This window comes from Desmodus rotundus, chromosome 3, assembly GCF_022682495.2.
Source record: "Desmodus rotundus isolate HL8 chromosome 3, HLdesRot8A.1, whole genome shotgun sequence".
Taxonomy (NCBI): domain Eukaryota; kingdom Metazoa; phylum Chordata; class Mammalia; order Chiroptera; family Phyllostomidae; genus Desmodus; species Desmodus rotundus.
Genome location: NC_071389.1, coordinates 84347655 through 84369986, shown reverse-complemented (window position 1 = coordinate 84369986; position 22332 = coordinate 84347655). Strand labels below are relative to the sequence as shown.

Below are 22332 nucleotides of genomic sequence, written 5' to 3'. Positions count from 1 at the left end.
AACTAAAAGAAAGGGAAATTAAGAAAACAATTTCATTCACAATTGCTATAAAAAGAATAAAATACACAGGAATAAACCTAACCAAAGATGTAAAAGACCTGTACTCAGAAAACTATAAGATACTGAAGAAAGAAGTAGAAGATACAACTAAGTGGAAGTACATACTGTGTTCATGGATAGGGAGAAGTAACATCATTAAAATGTCCATACTACCCAAAGCAATCTATAGATTCAACACAATTCCTATCAAGATTCCAACAACATATTTCAAGGAAATAGAACAAATATTTCAAAGATTAGTATGGAACCACAAAAGGTTCCACATACTAACAGCGAGCCTGAGAAAGAAGAACAAAGTTGGAGGAATCACACGGCCTAATATCAAACTATACTATAAGCCTATAGTAATCAAAACAGCATGGTACTGGCATGAACACAGACACAAAGATCAATGGAACAGAATAGAGAACCCAGAAATAAACCCACACATTTATAGTCCATTAATATTCAACAGAGAAGGCAAGCACATACAATGGGCTAAAGACAGTTTATTCAATAAATGACTTGGGAAAATTGGACAGATACATGCAGAAAAATGAAACTAGACCACCTCCTTACACCACACACGAGAATAAATTCAAAGTGGATCAAAGACTTAAATGTTAGACCTGAAACCATAAAAATCCTTAAAGAAAACATAGGCAGCAAAATCTTGGACATTGTCCGTAACAATATTTTATCAGATATATCTCCCTAGGCAAGGGAAACAAAAGAAAAAATAAACAAATGAGACTGTATCAAACTAAAAATATTTTGCACAGCAAAGGACATCATCAACAAAATAAAAAGAAACCCACAGAATGGGAGGACATATTTGCTGATACATCTGATAAGGGGTTAATATCCAAAATTTATAAAGAACTTATAAAACACCAAAAAAACAAATAACAAAATTAAAAAATGGGCAAAGGACCTGAATAAATATTTCTCCAAAGAGGACATACAGATAGTCAATAGGCTTATGAAAAGATGCTCAACATCAACAATCACCAGAGAAATGCAAATTAAACCACAATGAAATATCATCTCACACCTGCCAGAATGGCTATTATCAATAAATCAACAAACAACAAGTACTGGTGAGGATGTGGAGAAAAAGGAAGCCTTTTGCCCGGTTGATGGGAATCCAGATTGGTGCAGCCACTGTGGAAAGCAGTATGGAGAAAAATTTAAAAATGAATCTTCCTTTTGATCCAGTGATCCCACTTCTAGGAATATATCTGAAGGAACCCAAAACACTAATTTAAAAGAACATAAGCACCCTTATGTTCATTGAAGCATTATTTACAATTACCAAGATATGGAAACAGCCTAAGTGTCCATCAGTGGATAAAACAACTATGGAATATTTAAACAACAGAATACAACTCGGCCATAAAAGGGAAGTAAATTTTACCCTTTGCAACACTATGGATGGACCTGGAGAACACTGTGCTGAGTGAAATAAGCCAGTCAGAGAAAGACAAATACCACAAGATTTCACTCATATGTGGAATCTAATGTACAATCTGAACTAACGAGAAAAATGGGGAGAGACTCATAGATGGAGAGCAGGATGACAGCTAGTTGGCGGGGGGTGGGGATAGAGGGGAGGGAATGGAGGGTTCGAGCGAAAAAGGAAAAACGACTCATGGACATGGACAACAGTGTGGTGATTGCTGGGGGAGGGGTGTGTAAGGGGACTAAATAGTAATGGAAAAAGACAATAAAGATCAAATTAAAAAAACAAAATGAGGATTTTTCTAGGATATTACATTTCGTGATTTAATTTTTCTTGCTTGGATTTTTTTAAACACAAAATTACACAGCATGGTGGGGGTGAGGTGCAAAACAAAACATCTACCTAGGTATTATATACTTCCAGCAAATGTGTGAATGGTGGTCACCTGTGTAGGGCTGTGCTTCACATCCAGAATAGGCCCAGGGTAGCTGGCAAGCAGTCATGGGTGTTGATGGATGGGTGTTCAGAGTGCAGCCTGATTGTGGTTTCTTAAATGTGCCACCTCCTGGGGGTGAGAAGGGCTATTTAATGAAATGAAATACTACTCTGTCACAACTTCCTTACTCACAATTCAATCATGGAAAATTCTTCCCCAGTGCTGTCACTGAAATCATTACATTCAGAATTAAACATGCTGTAATGGAGCAGGCGACAATACCCTGAGGTACTATTGACATGTCAGGTCTCACATTAATAATCACCTTTTCCATACAGTGAATATGAAAAGGCCTGCAAATCTGGATTCTTTTTTCTCCCGCTGGATTGAATGTAATCGCCACCTGCTCCTGATTCGCTTCCATATGCTGGTCTGGTGCCACATGGCCTGACCTGCCATCAGCGCTGCTCACCCTTCTCCCTTCAGTCACTGACATCACCCTAGAAATCTTCCCAGCTCAAATTCCTTGGCGTCCTGAGACCCTTTTGCATACTCCTGCCTGCCAGGTCTTCTTTCTCACCACCAGTCATTAAGCCCGTGGATTCATACTTCTTTCTTACTTACACATCTGCCATCCACCATAGTGTATCTCCTTACTCTCCTCTTGACTCATATCCCTTCAGATTGTCCCACTTCTTCTCTTGGCTTCCTTCATCTTTGTAATCCCTCCAGCTCCCTCCCCCTTGTCTCTGTGGAAGTGGCATGATGCAGGGGAGGGAGAATGGCCTTCACAGCACAGAGACCTTGGTCCAAGCCCTGTCTCCTCTCTGCCTAGCTAGCTACACAATGTCCTGCAGGCAACAACTTCCTGGAGTCTCAGTTTCCGATCTGTGAAAAATCCCTCAAAGGGGTGGTTGTAAGGACCCCAGGAAACAAACTTTTATTCCTGTCATTTTATTTCCATCTCTATGTGAAAGGCCTTGACAACTGTTACAGCAATAAAATTGAACATTTTAGCTATGTACAGTGAAATCAGTAAAGAGTTACAACCAACTTGCTATGTCTTCAACACCCTCTGAGACTGTGAGGAGTTTAGCTCACAAGCTTTAAGGAAACTAAATGTTGACCTAGTAGTAGCACAGATGTTTGCTGTTGGTTTAATACCAAATTTCTCTTCGAGAGGAGAAAGTAGGTATGGTATTTTCTTCTTAGGCCTGAGTCTTAGACTCTGCGTCTATGATAAATTACCCCTTAAGTAACTAAAGTGTAAAATTCTCCAAGGCAAAGTTAGCAAAGTTTTACTGTAAGGGCCAGATACTAAACATTTTAGGCATTGCAGACCATATAGTCTCTGTCATAGCTACTCAACTCTGCTGCTGTAGCACAATACTGCACAAGTAAATGAGTTGGACTGTGTTCTGATAACAGTTTATTTACAAAAAGTGGCGAGCTACATTTGGTCCCTGGACAATAGTTAGCCAACTCCTGCTCTGGGGCATAAATGAAAATTACAGTGACCATTCAGAAAATCAGAAATTATGAGTAAGGTACAGGTTTCAGGTGATTCTTCTGTGATAATTCTGGAATTATTAGGGCTTTTTCAGTTAATATGGAACACCATCATGTGTGTGTGTGTGTGTGTGTGTGTGTGTGTGTGTTTGTATGGCAGGGTGGCCTGTATAAGTTCTCTGGAAAGAAATGTTAGTCAGCTCAAGATTTTGGAATCTGGAATAAACTGACCTTTGAAAGTAAGTAGATTTGGGTTCTATAGGTTTGTTGTCTGAACCCATCCTGGCTTCCCACTCCTGGAGCAGAAATGTCAGAAAGCCAGGGAAAATGGGGGAATAATAATAATAACTGCCACTTATTAAGGTGCCCTTCTCATCACAACTACAACCACTATTATCCCCACTTTACAGAATAAATGAAAGTTTCACTGAGAGAGGCTGAGTGCTTCACCCACACCCACACGGTAAAGGTCGGAGGCAGTTCCCCCTGTGGCCAGGAAAGCTCCCTGCCCCAGGACACCCACCTCTCTTCAGATTTAGAACCAGCAAGGTTAAAATGGCCTCTTCTTCCTTCTAATTTTCCCAGTAGCTGTTTCAAACACAAACAATAAGTATCTCCTGAGTCAGCCCATACTGTGTGCCAGGCAAGACGCTTCTATTATATTGTAAAATTTATTTTCTTTCCATTTCCAGAACTAAACTGCAGAGAGACAAGAAAAGGAAAGCTTATACAATTAAGAAATCTTCTCAAAGAAGCATCAATAGTTAATTGTGAAGTCATAACTTGAACATAGTTCTCACCAACTACAAAGTGTTTTCTATACATGTAACTGCCACAGAGCTTAATGGTAAACTCTCAGGCTCTCAGGTCAGACTGGATTCAAATCTGAGCTCCACTACTTGCTAGTGGCTCACATTGAGCCCCATATATTCCCCAAAACACCACCTAGACACTGTAGCACCTTGGCAGAAAACCATTTTTAAAGCTTTATCAGAGTTAAGATAATGTTCATTCTGAGTGATGATTAACCGATACCCCTAATACACAGCAAAGCACTGGGGTTCTAATCTTTCTCCTTGTCTTGCACTGTGTGAATGACCCTGTGTCTTAGTTTCCTAATTTGTCAAATTAGAATGATGACCATGATTCCCCTCCCACAGCTTGTTATAAGTAATAAGGCATAACAAGCACATAATAAACAGCACAGGCATTGGCTTTTTCTATAGACTACAAGCTCTATGATCACAGGAGTCTGTCTCGTTCACTGTTGTATCCCTAGCACTTGAAATAACTCCTAGCACATTTATTGCATAAGTAAAAAATGTTCAAACAAACAAGAGTGTTTAAATTAGGTCATGTCTGGGCTCAAAGACAATTCTTTTTGCATAATGTGAATTTGACAGGTCAAATTTAATGAGTCTCTGAAATCATAATCTGTAATAATGGAAACTAGTAATTGTCTTCATTATTTCAGTGCTCCCACCAAAAATGGATGTTAGTACAAAGGTGATGCTGAGGGTCATGACACATAGCACATAGTTTCAGAAACATCCTCCTAGCTCTTTGCTGGTCCCAAGGGAGCATTCTTATGTAATTTGCTTCAAAGTTCCTTTCATCCTTTGGGGTGGGTGGAGGTGAAAGAGGGCATTAGAGGGATAAATGGTAATGGGAAAATATAGTAAAAAATAAACTATTTAAAAATTATTTTAAAATAATAAAATCCCTTTCATCCATTTTTCTTAAAAAATCATAAGTCTGTCATTATTGCATAGATTTTGTCTCTGAAAGTTTATTTTTACCAGACTTGTGTTGTATTTAATACCCTGTATTTTAAATCCAAGCCAGTATTTAGTGACAACAGCTACTGCAATAAATGAATTATGGTCCTATTTAGCTGGCAAGATTGATTGCCTTTGATGTCTACACTTCAGCAGTGACGGCGGATGTAGAGGGCAACAATGCCTCCAGAGAAAAGGGCAACCTCACTCCCAGCTGATCATGCACAAAGAGAAGCATACACTAGAAAATACTGGGATGAGGGTGCATTGGGAACAAACAGCTTTTTAAAGTGAAATTTTGTGCAGGCTTCTCAGAAGCTGAGCCCCATGTAGTCCCAAGAACACCACCTAGACACGGTTGCACCTTGGCAGAAAACCATTTTTAAAGCTTTATCAGATTTATGACATTCATTCTGAGTGTTGAGCAACTGATACCCCTAACACATAGCAAAGCCCCAGGGCTCTAATCTTTCTCCCTATCTTGCACTGTGTAAATTATTTTCATTAAGATTAAGCCTCCCACAGCAGTAACTTATGACACCACCTCCTCAGAATGCTCTATCTCCAACTAAATACCTACCAAAGAATACTTTAAAGACCTCAGTAATTGCAGATGCTAAAATGAAGCATCATTTCTATTTGTTTTAATGTAGCATCCTCTGTGTTTTATATAAAACAATTGAAGTGAATAAGTTTTGCTCTTGAAGTTTCTTCTATTTACAATCAAAATAGTGTGCAGACTTAGTTTGATATGTATTTTTCTTCAAGTGAAGAAGAATTACATATTGAATATGTTTTGGAAATGTGTGTAATGGAAAGATTTGCTTCAGTTTAAGTTATTGATGCTTTTGATTATCTTATAAACCAAACTGTAGATTAAACTGTCAGTAAACGAGTTGAAGAATGCTTTGAGGTTGACTTTCCATATACAGTGAAGACTTTGATTTTTCAGGAACCCATTGGTAAAACATAGTTATGAAGTTAACATAGGAAATAAGAATTTGGTCCAAAATGGCAGTAATAAAGAGAAATAAGATCTACCCTGAGACAGCTTATGTATAAAGAATGATGAGCCTGGAAAAATGGTAACATATAATGATGTTTTAATCTGCTATTGAACTAACAGCTAAATATTTGTTATGCATAAGAAATGATGTACAAAGCTCCTTACTGAAGAACAAGAGAAGGAAAGAGGGATTTGTAAAGATCAAGTAATTTGCCAAAGATTGCAAGGCTAGGGAAATAGAAAAGCCAAGATACAAACTTAGATAATTTACTTCTGAAGCCTGAATTCTTGCCTACGACATATGTCTAAATCATCGAGATTGGCAATAAACACATATTTTTGTTGAGTATGAAAATGGTTACATATGACAACCAATAAATATAATCCTATTATAGGTAATATAACAAATAATAAAATTATATCCATAATAATAATTGCCTTATGTCCTTAAAAAAGCAATTCTAACATTTTTAGAAGGCAGAATTTCAGGAAATGATAACTTCACAATACCCTATAAACTCCATTTTTGTTTTTGACTCGAAATTAGTATTTCTATGTCTTACTTGAATTCACTAACCAACCAATAAAAATTCCTACAAATATTGTTGGGGTTTTTTAGCTAGACATGACAAATCTGAGCCTCAAAGAGGTTAAGAAAATGGACTGCCACCATGTAGCTAGTTGGTAGCAGAAATGAAATTCAACTCAATTCTTATGACTTCAAGTCTAATAAATTATTTTCCACCTTCAGCTATAAGATGACAGAGTGGGAACAAAACTGGTTTGTGAAATCTAGTCCAAACTGTACTGTCTTTTCACAGGGCGCTACCCTCAAAAGAACAAAGGAACATACATCCCAGTTCCTGTCGTTTCGGAGCTGCAAAGTGGCAAGTGGGGCGCCAAAGTCACCATGAGAGAGGACAGGTCTGTCCGGCTGTCCATCCAGTCTTCTCCCGAGTGCATTGTGGGGAAATTCCGCATGTATGTTGCTGTCTGGACCCCCTACGGAATAATCCGCACCAGCCGGAACACAGAAACAGACACATACATTCTCTTCAATCCTTGGTGTGAAGGTAAAGTGCAGGCATTTATTTTTCTCATAAAAAATAGCTCATATATTTACAATGCTTCTCTTTTTTTAGAGTTATAGCAGAATTATTCTAGAAGACATGTTCCTTTTATACATACACTTTCCCCCAAGATTAAAAGACAGAAAAAGATGAGAAACTTGTCCTTAATGTATATGAGGACAAAACCTGTATGTATGTATGTATGTGTATATATGTGTATATATATCATTAAAACTTTTATACACTTATTCCAGGAAATGATTAAAGATTGCCAAAAGTTGCACAATTAGTTAATTGTCAAATCATATGTTGATGGCATCACTTCTGTGTTTGTGATTGCTCTGTGAACAAAACAGGTTTATTAAACTTGACTTTCAAATGTACTAAGACTCATAATCTGGCTTCAGAAAAATACAATAAAGTTGTATTTTTCTCCATAGTGGAACTAAATTCTCTATATCTCTAATTCAAGAACAGAAGAAAGCCTTAATGTCTAAAGAATCCCATAAATTTGTTTATATGCATAGTGGATGCAAAGTTCATAAACTGTAACTCTGGATGTGCAAGCATGTAACTTTATTTTAATACAACACAAATTAATTTCTGTTGTTATTTTGAGTCAGAAGCTTAACCTAGTGATATTTAAATAAACTCAGTGAAGTCCAAACATTTCTCTATCAATCCAATTTAAAAACTCAGTCACACACAATATTTTCTACCCTTCTCTTTCTGCCCTTGCTTCCATACTGGCGTGGGGCTGATTTTAGTTCCAGAGGCAACAGTGCTGATGGGCAAATGTCCACTTTTAGATCTGAAAAATAAAGTAATAAGACATGTAAAAGCTGACATAAGGCAGGGGACTTCTCACATCATATTACTCCACATGTATTGTTCTCTAAAGTCTTCCAAAATGAGCCAGTAGTATTGCTAATTTTGAATGGCCCTTGTTTGTGAGAGCTGCATTTGAATCAGGGTTGATCTGGACATAGACAGTAAGTGAACAATAATGTTTTCTATACATATATAACATTAACCTGCATCCTTCTGATCTTTTCTTTGAATTATCTATTCCAGTAGTGTTGGCAGATAGCAGTGAGCTAATTCTATACTCCCCACCCACCACCCCTATTATCTTGTACCCAGTAATCTTATCTATGTGACAGATATTCACAGTTGATGATAACACTTAACTGGGCCACTTGTAGTTCAAAGGTGCACTCCTGTTCACAGTAATCTTGTCAACCAGATAGAAGGCAGTCTACAGCTGAGTGAATGGGATGTTATTTACAGGGATGGAAAAGACTGAGAGGAGTAAAGTTAGCATAGAGGCAAACTAAGATTTTGAAAATGTTAAATTAGAGATAACTTTAGATATGAAGCAGAAATGATAGGTAAGTATCCTGATCTGTGAGTATGGTGACAAAACTTAGGGATCATACTTGGGAATTATCTGCACCTAGGGAAAGAATGTAGATAAAGAAGGAAAGAAGATGTAGTATCAAATCCTAAATAACACCAACATTTAAGATTCTGATACAGAAGGTATCAGCAAAGGAGACTGAGATGGAGGAGTACATAGGAAGTGACCTACTGTATGAAAATTTAATTTTAAAAATCCATACTTATAAAATAAATAAATCATAAATGTGTATTGCAAAAAGAAAACCACGATATTTTCTTTCACAAAATCACTAAGATATTTAAATGATGATATGATTTACCCAAACTTTGGTTTGTTTGTGGTTTCCTGGATGACATCAACTGTGTAAAATGAGATACATGTCTACACACATTTCAATCTATGTGGCCACTCTTCTCAGGGTAGAAAGAGTTAATCCTGTTGTCTGGCATATTAACTTTACAGGAGAACTATTCAGGAGGTGGATAGTCTAATAACCTTAGATTACCTTGTCTTTAGTTGTATCCATGGTGAGCAGCTTGTGGTTACCTCTGTTCAGAAAGAGTCACCTAGGTGGCCCCAGCATTAGATGCTGTATTTCACAAAAGGAACAGAGGGACCCCCTAGGTATCACCAATTAGATGAAGTTGATAATAAAACCAAAGAGGTCATTTTGAAAGCTGTGGTGCAGGACAAAAATGAGGATGGACTAGACTACTATGGTGGCACTGTAGAAGAGGAGGAAATGGATAAGAGATGTACTTTGGATTTAGGACAGCAAGTGCACAGGGATTAGCATGGGAGGTGAAGAAGAAGGTGGAGTCAAGAATTACTCTATGTATCTGGTTTAACCAACTGGGTTGCCATTTGCAGAGCTGGGAAGACCAAGGGAAAGTGGAGAGGAAGATCTAGGGGTGAAACTAAGAGTTACATCTAGAAATGTTAATTTGGTAACATCTGTAAGACATCCAAGTGAAAATGTCAAGTAAGTTTCTGCATAAGGAAATCCGGAGATCAAAGGAGATGGCTGAGCTAGGGATGTAAACATGGGCACCACCAGGAGCTGGTGGAGATGTTTAAAGAGAGAACAAAAATGAATTCAGTGCCATCAACAATAACAGTGTAGGCAAAGAAGAATGTAAACGGAGAAGGAGTAGCCAGTGGTTGAAAGGCATTCAGAAGATCATGCTGTCACAGAGCCAGGTGTATCCATGGGCTCAAGAAGGCAGCCATTAGCTCTGTTAGCAATGCTGCTGATGCGTCGAATGATAAGGAGACACAGTGGTCATACATTTTGGAAACACAGAGGTAAAAAGATTGTTTTTCTAGAGAAAGAAGCCAGAGAGGTGGGCATAGGCTGCAGTGTATGTGAGGTGAAGAAATGGAGATAGCAGATATTGCTATTTCCTTCAGGAAGACTTTCTGTGAAGTGTAGATGGTGATATAAACATCAAAGGTGAGTTTTTTAAAGACATAAGAGAGTAGGCATAATTTCATTGTGCCAATTTCATTGATGGAGACAAACCAGGGGAAAAGGGTTAATGCCCTTTTTAAAGCATTAGATTTAAGTGTTTAAAATCCTTGGCTGCACACTGGGACCACCTGGGGAGCTTTAGAAACTACTGATGCTTCAGTCTCCCCACTCAGACATTCTGAGGTAATTTGTCTCAAGTGCAGCATGGGCTCTAAGGTACTTAAAAAGCTCTACAGGTCATTCTTGGAGCTGAGGTTGAGAAGCACTGACTTCTAGAGTGAAATCCTTGACTGAGTTGTGCCCAGGAAACAGATGTCTGAAGGACTTCATGGTTGGCACTCCCCATCCTCCACTGTGACAGGAAAAAAGCAGGAGATGAGAGAAAGCATGGGTTTTTTGGGTTCCACTGAATCAAAGAGGATGAAGGAAAATGAGGTTGTTATCCTTTTGTGATTCTCTTTTTCTCAATGAAATGTAAAGTCAAGTCATCTGTGGAGAACAAGAAGCAAGGAGAGAAAGGGTTAGTGGGCTTATTACAGAACCATGGCAGGTGGGTCCTCTCTGTTACCCAGAACATAAAGAAACTACCACATTCCCCCCAATTCCTTGGCCTTTGAAATTCCAAACATTTCTGTTAATTCCTTGAGGATTTCTGTTCTTATGGCCATCTCTGCCTCTAAGAATCCTATTTTCCCCAGTGTTGACACCTATTCTACCTCAAAACCAACAAATTAGTTCCACAAAACATCTGTAAAAGTCTAGAAATTAATGGCAATTTGATGTGGAAGGTGAGGGGAGGAAAGATTTACTATGGTCCTCAAACTTGGTGCACATCAGAATCGCCTGGAGGGCTTGTTAAAACAGCTTTCTGAGAAGCATCCTGAGGCTGAGTAGGTCTGGGACAGGGCCTGATAATTTGCATCCCTAACCATTCCCAGGAGATGCTGATGCTGCTGTTCAGGGACCACACCTAGAGAACCACTGGTTTACATAATAATCATAAATCAATAAATACAAAACAGAGGAGAGTATTTATACTCTTAAAATTATATTGACTCCTCCCTAAACCTACTCCCAGTCTCTCCCTCTCTTACTGCAGCTCTACTTTCCCTTTCTGTTCTTTCTTGTTCTCCAAACTTCCCTCCCATCCTCTCTTCAAAGCAAATTCTCACACAAAGTAGTTGAGCCAGCTTTTTTATTTTGTTGTTTGGGATCCTCCAACAGTCAGGCTTTTAGAGACCACACACTTTTTGAAAACCATTCCATTCCCTCCAGAAAAATTCTGGTGGCAGTTTTTAAGATAATAACTTTTTATATTATATCAATACTCACTGATATCTCCCAGGGAGTGTTAATGAAATGGGAGAAAGAAATCATCACCTCATTTCATTCATTGTGTGATTTCTCCAGCCTAGAAGCTAAAAAATAGCCCCCCAAAGGGGATCTGTACCATGAACACCCTACACATTCAAATACACCATAGCCTGAAAATCACCAGGTTTTGTGCATGCATATGCTAACTCATAACAAGGGACTCTTAGAGTTATGGTCTGACCATTGGAAAGTAAGTAAAAAGAGAGGAGTTTGGCCACTGCCCAAGTGGAAAAGATAACAGAAGAGCAAATCAGAAATTGTCAAAAGAGAACAGGATGAGCAAGATGCTGAAACACAGCACACTCAATGTGGATGTGACATCCAAAGTGACTTAGAACACTGGGTTGAAATTTTATGGGTACGTACAGTACTTATTGATAAAAGAATGCTCAGCTTCCTGCCTGGGGTCCCTTCAGCTTGCTTTGCATTCATAGACAATCTATCCTCTGTAATCACTAAATCATTAATAGGGATGAATAGCAATAACACACTAGTGAGGGCAGGGGTGGATGCAGGGAGAATTATTCGCTAGTCTTTTCAATTCAATAGCACAAAATGGGCTTCAGATCCATTCTATGAGGGAGCCCATCTCCAGGAAGTTGGAGGGAAAATTGTACCCATAAAGGCAGCAGAAATGAGTTGGACAGTTATTGTGAATTCATCTTGTTTTTCTGGCCACTCAGAAACTCTGGATTATTGAATGCATTTTACTACTTAAATTCAGAATGTTCTAGATTGGTAGTCTAGCCTTGGTGCCAGACAGCATATTCTGAAAGATGTACATGTCCCATACTTGTTCTTTGTACTCCATCCGGGGCAGTATTTGATTGGTTGACCATTATTCATTTTCATGGGGTATTTCTTCTCTTGATGACTTGTGCTCCCCTTCCTCATCATTGATTTTCTTTACCTCCTTCAGCTTTGTAATTAGCACCTAGCACAGTGCCCAGTTCATACTTAATGCTTAATGAATATTTGCCACATTGATTTAATAATTCCAAATAAATGTTTTTTAGGCTCACTCCACCTACCATCACAGATAAGTTGTAAATGTAATCTCACATGGTACCATTTTGAAAAATGTCAAAAACCTAGATGGTGTGTGTGTGAGTATGTTTGTGGGAATGTGTGTAGATTTTTCTCTCTCAGCATCTGACACCAAATTAATACCTGGTATTTCTACATTTTTATTCCATGTGATTTCTGTGTTTTCCTTGAAACAAAGAAATCAATGTAATGTAAAGAAATCAATAAATTTATAATATCTGGATGCTTTTAATAGACAGTAAGTAAATATGAACAGCTTGTATATTATTATGAAATTTATCTTTATACTATTTGCTTTGTAATTATTCAAGCCTTTTAGACTCTTCAATACAGAATGGAGTAATTCACCAGCACTGGTATTTCTCAGGGTGAGAATGACCAACACTCATTTCTCTTGGAAACCAACCCTTGTGCCCAGAACCAAAAGTCACACCCTCAGACTAGAGCCATTCATCCATTCAATCCATAAACATTGAGTGTTTCTCCCCTCATGCCCATGACAATATAATTACCCGTGAGTAGTACAACACTATTAATTATTTATTCACAAATATGAAGGGGCAATGCAGTACTTTTTTTTGGAGGGGGTCAATGCAGTATTAGGCACTCAGGATATAGCAGTGAAAAAGACAATCTTTGCCCTAAATAGAGCTTCTAGCAAAGGTTTCACAAATGAGCTACTAATAAAAACAACTTACAATGTAAAAAGTACTAAAATAAGTCATGTCATAACTAGAATATATAATAAAGGCATCTGGCCTACTTGGTATCTTTGCAACCTCTCTAGCCCCTAGAATAGTACTTTCGTACAATAGCAATCAAATTGTTGTTTAATTGAATTTTTATGGAGTTTTAATAAAATTGCATATATCACTCTTCTCACTGTCCGAATAATTAGAGGCTCATTCATCTTTTTTATACCAAGTGAGTATCATTCAGTGTAGCATTGCAATCACAAGGGATCCCAGAGAGCACAAAGTAAACATTCTTTTCAATGGCATATAGGAGACCCCAGAATCAAGTCCCAAAGCTGTTTATGAGATGTTTCTGGAAGAAACAAGTTTGGAAAGATCTAATCCAGAATCACATTAATCTGCCAATTCAAGTGCTTTACAACTCCCTATATGTGTGGTTTTTGTAGTCTTCAAAGAATGCTCATAGATGGTATCTCCCTGCATTGTGTGTTTTAGAAAGCAGGATCCTACTCTAATTCAGTTTAACATGGTGCTAGGCACTGAGTTAGTGCTCAGTGAGTGTTTACTTAATTGAATTGATGGTCATTAGCCTCATATTTCAAGAGAGAAAACAGGCTCTGTAGTGTTAAAAATTTCACAAGGTCACATAGAAAATTAGAAAACAAGCTAGATCTAAAACTTGGATATCTTGATTCAGTAAGAATAAGCTTTTTAAAAACCAGAACCATGGCTATTCTGTCCTATGTAACATGAAAAACAAGAAGTAGAAGCCAGTCAGAAACCTTCTATAATGTGCTAATCAACATTGCAAAGTCCTGCCATTAAATGTAAGTAAAAATAAAACCAGGTTGATAGCTATAAGATCAAACAAAAATTTTGTTTGAAAAAAAGTAGAAGCATGCCACAGGGGCACAGGCTTCCTCCCTTTGAGGCTTCATGCTAAGTAAAGAACCTCTGGTATACTCTGTAGAATTGCTTCTTGAATATCTTCCGAAGATATTTGAGTATAGTGAAAAGTTGAAAAGTTCTTAACCAGCAAAACTGGCAAATTAACACAAATCAAGTATACTTATCAAGCTGATCTGAGGTGTAACGTAATGCAACATTTGCAAGGAACATAAATGGACCCACTTGCCTGTGTTTCATGGATTCATTCCATCTGAATAACAAAGGCAGGCCTCTGGAATATAGTAAACCATTTTAGGAAGACAGTGACTCTGGAAACTTCCAGAAAAAAAAAGAAAGCACAGACTTTGGAAATGCCATTTCTTAATATGCTCCAGTGGACACAGTTATTCCCAACATGCCTCAGCATGTACAGCCTGCTGGAGTTCACCGCCCCTTCTGATTTAATTTGAGATGGAAAACCATATCATGATGACACCGGTCTGGAATCACATTTGCTCTGCAGATGAAGTCACTCCCTCGAAGAGTGAATGCACTCGCCCAGCATAAGTCGTCCCTCTTTTGTTAGTGAGGTCCAGCTTGTACTTAAAAGGGAGGTGAGTAGAAGTTATTTCTAATCAAATAACTCAAAATTTCTCCTTTCACTAAAAAGGTGACATATTTTGCCTTTTTGAAGGGACCACACCATTATTCCTTTTAAAGGATTAGATACGAAACCAAAGTAATTTAGACCACCAGGCATACTTTTCAGAGAACTTTTATGAAGGCATTTCTGGCCACTATAGATTTCTTTGATGCCTGAGTTCACTCTGCTAGGCTTGACTTCAATGACTTTGCTTTACATTTAAAATAGCATGTAAATAAGCAAAAAAGATTTTTTTTCATCCCAGTGGTGATGAATAATCCTCTTTCTCCCAAAGGCGTTATACAGATACTAAAATCAATAGGCTCAGGACTCATTTTCATGTGTTTGTTGTAAACTCTTACTTTCTCTGGATGGGGAGGCAAGTGGTCATTTCCAAGGGTACCTGAAATCAGCCTTATAACTGAGTCACAAAATTTCTCAGCCCATAATGTTCTTTTTAAAACTACCTCACTATTCCCACCAGAGGAAGAGTAAAATGAATGAGATCATTCTTGTTTACTACTTGCCTCGTGTTAGTCACCAAGGAAGGTGATTATTCACAAGGCATAATGAAGGTCTCTTCTGGTGGGAGAGCTGCTGGACACAGTTGATGGAGGTATTGCACCACATTCACCAAAGGCTCCATGTGGGTGGGGTCTGTTTTCCTGCTGAGATTTATGCTGGTAGTTGTTTGCCAGACATCCCTTAGGATCAAGGAGTTGTCAATAGGAGGTCCACAGTATTGCCACTCCAACTCCATGAGCTATCGAGACCTAGCTTCTCCTGTCAGTTCTCATTTATTTGAGAAGGATAGCTCCCAGTCACCACACTTAGAAGCATGCATAGATACACACACACACCTGCCTTCTAACACTTCAAATTATTGGCTTTTTAGAACACTGAGTTGTTGGTCAGTTTGTTTTTCCTCTTAGTAGCATCATCTATTTGACTAAGTGGAGACTAAGTTTTCCCCTGGATCTAGTAAAACCCCACTATGCCTCTAACAGGGGTGTCAAACTCATTTTCACTGGGGGCCACATCAGCCTCGTGGTTGCCTTCAAAGGGCCAAATGTAATTTTAGGACTATATAATTGTAACTACTCCTTAACAGTTAAGCGGGAGCTCGGCACTGCAGCTGGGTAGAAACAAGGTGCTGGACCGGATAAAACAAGGTGGAGGGCCGGATTTGGCCCACAGTCCTTGTGTTTGCCACCTGTGCAACACTAAGCAAAATCTTAAAAACAAGCAAAATCAATGCCAGAAAGCCAATAACAAAATTCTTCAGAGACAAATGATTAAGTTTTCCTATTTTTATTAGTCTATCAAACATAGGAAGTTTTTTGGAGTTTCCATGGTGATGTTATTTATCCAAGATTTGGACAACTATATTTTAAAGTGACAGATCAGAATAGAAATGGGAAACAAAGCAGTACTTTCCATCCTCAATCTTCTTTTAAAATCATAAATAAATTTAAAATAAAAATCAAGGCTTCCTTTTTGACTTCCTTGCCTTGCTGAGGATTCATGATTATGCCCGCCCATTTTCAGGAAAGATTTACTTTGGCTGTGGGAACCAAAAGGGTTGCCTAATCTTGACTACAGCACTCCTCCCAATTCATAGTGTGCCACCTTAAATTTATAACTTCCCATCAATAGTCACCAAAACCCAAAAGTAAATCCTTCCTTTTCACGGATTGCTCTCTCACTCCCTAAGCTCCAGACATCCATTCCCTCTCTCATTCTCGCAGGAGGCACTTACCATGTGTTCCCAGGCACTCTGTGCTGGGTGCTGGGGCTACGCTGGCCTGACGACTCAGACTCAAGAGTCACAATCCACTTGGGAGACAGCGTAGCATTCAAATCTTGGCTTCACCTTTTACTAGCACTGTGGCCTTGGGAAAGTTGCTTTACTTCTTTGTTCCTCAGTTTCCTCATCTGTAAGTTAGGGATTAGATAATACCTTTCTCTCAGGGCTGTTAGGAGTTTTAATGAGTTTATTTGTTTTTGTGCCGCACTTAGAAAGTTCCTGGCACATAATAAATACTGAACACATGCTTGTTCAATAAATAATTAAGTCACAGAACAACCTCCTTCTAGTGGGATGGATGTTGCCACAGCAGGACCCTAACAGAACAAGGCTTAACCCAACCTGTGCTGGTAAACAAAGGGTTCAGGGAGACTTAAAGAAGGAGAAAAAGTTGTGATTAGATGATGATATTTAATAAATACATTGATAATTTTAAAAAATGCATTATTGCTCCTGAAGAAAAATTAATACATAAAAGTTGAACTCGGTAACCTCTTATTAAACTGGTAGTTTCACTTAAATGCAACCAAATTTAAAAAATAATTTTTTTTCTGATGATGAAAATCTTATAGAAATAAAAATAATGAAAGCATAAAAGGAACTCAGAAATCTACATATCAGAGGCACTATTAACATTCTGGTGTATTTTCATCTACTTAATATATTTCTGAATATTTTAATTTTTAATTAACAATTAATTGAATAAATTGTCCTTTTCAAATATACACACATGCACTCATACATAAGATTAAAAGTGGACTTTCTTTTTTTACCATCTAATCCTAAAGAAAATCCAGAAAAAAACAATCTTAACTATTTATATAGTTCTGGAAACTTTGCTATAATTTTATATATCACTGTGCATATATATACATCTATCGAATGTGGATTTTCTAACAACAAATGGGATTGTGTTATGGATGTTACTCTACCTTACTTCCTTGTACAATATATCTTGAAGAGTTTTCTATATCAGTACATAATACTCTTTTTAGTGACTACTGGAAATGGTTGTATCCATAATTGATATGGTCTTTTATTTACAAATATTTAGATTACTTCTCATTTTCACTATAGCATACCATAAAATGTCTCACATACACTTTGTACAACTGTATTTCTATAAATTGATACCTGGAAATAGCATTGCTTGGTCAAAGTAAATTCACCTTTTATATTTGCACATATACTGTCGAATTATCCTTTAGAAAGACTGCACTATTTTATCACACAGCCACAGCACATGGGAGTTCCATTTCTTCTTGCCCTCGTTGGCACTAGGTGTCACTATTATTTTTTAATTTGCCAATATAGTAGTCAGGCAGAATATATATTTCACGGTTTAGTTTGAATGTCTCTAATTATCAGCAGACTTTAATATATTTATATATTTATTTTTAAAAATTTTTATTGTTATACAATTATAGTTGTCTGCATTTTCTCCCCATCCCTCCACCCCACCCCAGCCAAACCCACCTCCCTCCCCCGCCTCCACCCTCCCCCTTGATTTTGTCTTTGTGTCCTTTATAGTAGTTCCTGTAAACCCCTCTCCCCACTATCCCCTCCCCACTCCCCTCTGGCTATTGTTAGATTGTTCTTAACTTCAATGTCTCTGGTTATATTTTGTTTCCTTTTTTCTTCTGTTGATTATGTTCCAGTTAAAGGTGAGATCATATGGTATTTGTCCCTCACTGCCTGGCTTATTTCACTTAGGATAATGCTCTCCAGTTCCATCCATACTGTCACAAAGGGTAGAAGCTCTTTCTTTCTCTCTGCTGTGTAGAATTCCATTATGTAAATGTACCATAGTTTTTTGAACCACTCATTTGCTGATGGACACTTAGGTTGCTTCCAGTACTTGGCTATTGTAAATTGTGCTTCTGTGAACATTGGGGTGCATAGGTTCTTTTGGATGGGTGTTTCAGGGTTCTTAGGGTATAATCCCAGCAGTGGAATTGCTGGGTCAAAGGGCAGTTCCATTTTTAGTTTTCTGAGGAAATTCCATACTGTTTTCCACAGTGGCTGCACCAGTCTGCATTCCCACCAACAATGTACTAGGGTTCCCTTTTCTCCGCATCCTCTCCAATATTTGTTTGTTGATTTGTTTATGTTGGCCACTCTGACTGGTGTGAGATGCTACCTCATTGTGGTTTTAATTTGCATCTCTCTGATGGCTAGTGATATTTTAATATATTTATTGAATGTTGTATTTCTCTACTTGTACATATTTGCGACAATTTACGTGAATTAAGGATTGGAAGGAGGAGACACACATGTGCCTATTAAATCTATCAGTAAATTGTATACATAGTGAAAGAAAGAGATCTAACTGAATTTTTTTTTCTCACATGGATAGCCAGTTGTCAATACATCATTTACTGATCCAATCTGTCTTATCTATTGCTTTTAAATGCCATGTGTATCATATACTGAGACTAAATATACATCTAACTCTATACTTATATTTATCTATTACTGTACAAGAATTTATTTTAATTACAGCTTTGTTTTCATTAGCTCCTTAAGGAAGAAAAAAAAAAGTAGGAACTCTTACTGGCTTAAAAAAACATAAGCATTTAATCTCATGATTTCAGGACTTGACTAGAGTAGATGGAGCTTGATTGGCCAGTTCTGTTTCAGGTGGGAGAAGCTGGAGATGCTCTACGCTCACTGCATGGTTGTGGAGATCCTCTGCTCCACATGTGTCTCAACTTCCTGTGACTAGTGGGCTTGCTCATGGTGCGGGCAAAAATTCAAGAGCACATGCTTAATTGTGCAAGCACATTTCAAACCCCTACTTGCATCACTTCTTCTAACACCTATTTAACCAAAGTGAGCTCAAAGTTTTTCTCTGCCTTTACAGAGAAAAACAGATAGTTACATGGCAAAAGGCATGAATACAAGAATGGGTGATTGAGGTCAAAAGCTCAATTTACCATGAGCCATTCTCCCAAATGTTTTTTTTTTAACATTTTGCTTTTGGACTGTTTTTTTTCACATTGTCTTTTCAGATAAAATTTTTTTTTCCAATTACAGTTGACATTCAATATTATTTGATATTAGTTGCAGGTATATAGCATAGTGGTTAGACACATACATAACTTACAAAGTGATCACCCCAATAAGTCTAGTACTAACCTGACACCACACACAGTTATTACAATATTATTGACTATATTCCCTATGCTGTACTTTACACTCTTGCAACTATTTTGCAGCTACCAATATGTACTTCTTAATCCCCTTACCTTTTCAACCCAGACTTGCCCAATACTCCTCCCATCTGGCAACCATCAGTTTGTTCTCTCTACATAAGTCTGTCTCTGTTTCGTTTGTTCATTTATTTTGTTCCTTAGATTCCATATAAAACCGAAATCATATGGTATTGACTTTCTCTGTCTGATTTATTTCACTTGGCATAATACCCTCTAGGTATTATGGGTCCATCCATGCAGCCTCAAATGGAGAAAAGTCTATTTAAGTCCTCTACTCATTTTTTACTTGGATTGTTTGGGGGGTTTTGGTGCCAAGTTGTATGAGTTCTTTAAAGATGTTGAATATTAATCCATTACTGGGCTATCATTGGCAAATATGTTCTCCCATTCACATAGTTGTCTTTTCGTTTTGTTAACTTATGGTTTCCTTTGCTGTGCAAAACCTTTTTAGTTTAATGTAGTCCCCACTTGTTCATTATTTCTTTGTTTCCCTTGCCTTAGTACATGTAAAAGAAAACATATTACTAAGGGAAATTTACTACCTAAGTTTTCCTTTTGAAGTTTTATGGTTTCAGGTCACCTATGTAAGTATTTAACCCATTTTGAGTTTATTCTTGTATGTGGTGTAAGAAGGTGGTCTACTTTCACTTTTTGCAAGATTCTGTAAAGTTTTTCCCAATAGCATTTATTGAATAGACTGTCTTTACCCCATTATACATTCTTGCTGTCTTTGCCATAAATTAACTGACCATATAGGCATGGGTTTATTTCTGGGCTCTCTATTCTGTTCCATTAACCTACATGTTGGTTTTTATGCCAGTACCATGCTGTTTTGATTAATGTAAACTTGTGGTATAGTTTGATGTCAGGTTGTGTGATATCTCCAATTTTATTTTTCTTTCTCAAAGTTGCTGTGGCTATTCAAAGTCTTTTGTGCTTCTATTTAAATTTATATTTCTTTGTTTTAGTTCTGTGAAAAATGCCACTGGTATTTTGATAAGGATTGCATTAAATCTGTAGATATCTTTGGGTAATATTGACATTTTAACAATGTTAAAGAGACAAATAAATGGAAGAATATTCTGAGCATATACCAACATCATGGGTAGGATGAACTCAGTATATGCTTCGACTTATTTGTATCTTCTTCAATTTCTTTCTTCAGTGTATTGTACTTTTCCAATACAGGTCTTTTACCTTTTTGGTTAAATTTGTTCCTAGCCATTTTATTGTTTTTGATTGCAATATTAAATGGGACTTTTTCTTCTCTTTCTGACCACTTGTTATTGGTGTATGAAATGCAACCAATTTCTGAATATTAATTTTATACCCTGATACTTTACACCTAAAGTAACTAGAAAAAGAACCAAGAAAGCCCAAAGTGAGTAGAAGGCAAGATATAATAAAAATCAGAGCAGAAATAAACAAAATAGAGTCTAAAAAAATACAAAAGACAAATGAAACCAAGAGCTGGTTGGTTGAAATGATAAACCTTTGACCAGACTCATCAGAGTGAGAGAGAGAGAGAGAGAGAGAGAATTAATTTATCAGTTCTGATAGATTTTTGGTTGCATAAAGTTCTCTATGTACAGTATCATATCATCTGCAAATAATGACAGTTTTAGTTCTTCCTTTCCAATTTGGATGCCTATTTTTTTTTTCTTGTCTGATTGCTGTGGCTAGGACTTTTAATTTTTTGTTGAATAAAAGTGATGAAAGTGGTCATCCTTGTCCTGCTCCTGATATGAAAGAAAATGCTGTAAGCTTTTACTTCTTGAGTATGATGTCAGCTGTGGATTTATCATATATGGCCTTTACTATGTTGAGATATGTTCCCTCTATTCTCACATTCATGAGAGTTTTTATCATAAATGGGTGCTGAATTTTATCAAATCCTTTTTATATATCTATTGATATGATCAAAATTTTTACTTTTCATTTTGTTTATGTGTTGTAACACATTAATTGATTTCTGTATATTGAACCAACCATGCATCCAATGAAGAAATCCCACTTGGTCATGGTATATTATCTATTTAACATGTTGCTGAATTTGGTTTGCTGATTTTTTGTTGAGGATTTTGCATTTATATTCATCAGGGATATTAGACTACAATTTTCTTTTTTAATATTATCTTTGTTTGGTTTTGGAATCAGGGTGATTCTGACCTTGTAACATGAGCTCGGAAGCTTTCCCTCCTCTTGGATGTTTTGGAATAGTTTGAGAAGGATAAGTATTAACTCTTTGAATGTTTGGTAAAATTTTCCTGTGAAGCTAACCAACCCAGGACTTTTGTGTGTTGGGAGTTATTTTTTATTTCATTAGTAGTAATTGATCTGTTTAGATTTTTCTGTTTCTTCTTCATTCAGTCTTGGAAGATTGTTTGCTTCTAGGAATTTATCCATTTCCTCCAGATTTTCCAATTTGTTGGCATATAATGGTTTTAGTATTTTCTTACAATTCTTTGTATTTCTGTAGTGTCAGATGTC

The 22332-nt window shown here is 37.2% G+C and overlaps 1 protein-coding gene across 1 annotated transcript in view; it reads left to right on the top strand.

Moving 5' to 3' along the window:
* The window catches only part of F13A1 (coagulation factor XIII A chain), a 196191-nt gene that overhangs the window by 50104 nt on the left and 123755 nt on the right, over positions 1-22332 (top strand). The window contains exon 4 of the mRNA XM_024552286.3: positions 7052-7303. Coding sequence (XP_024408054.2) covers positions 7052-7303 — 252 coding nt within the window. The remainder of the gene's footprint in view (positions 1-7051; positions 7304-22332) is intronic.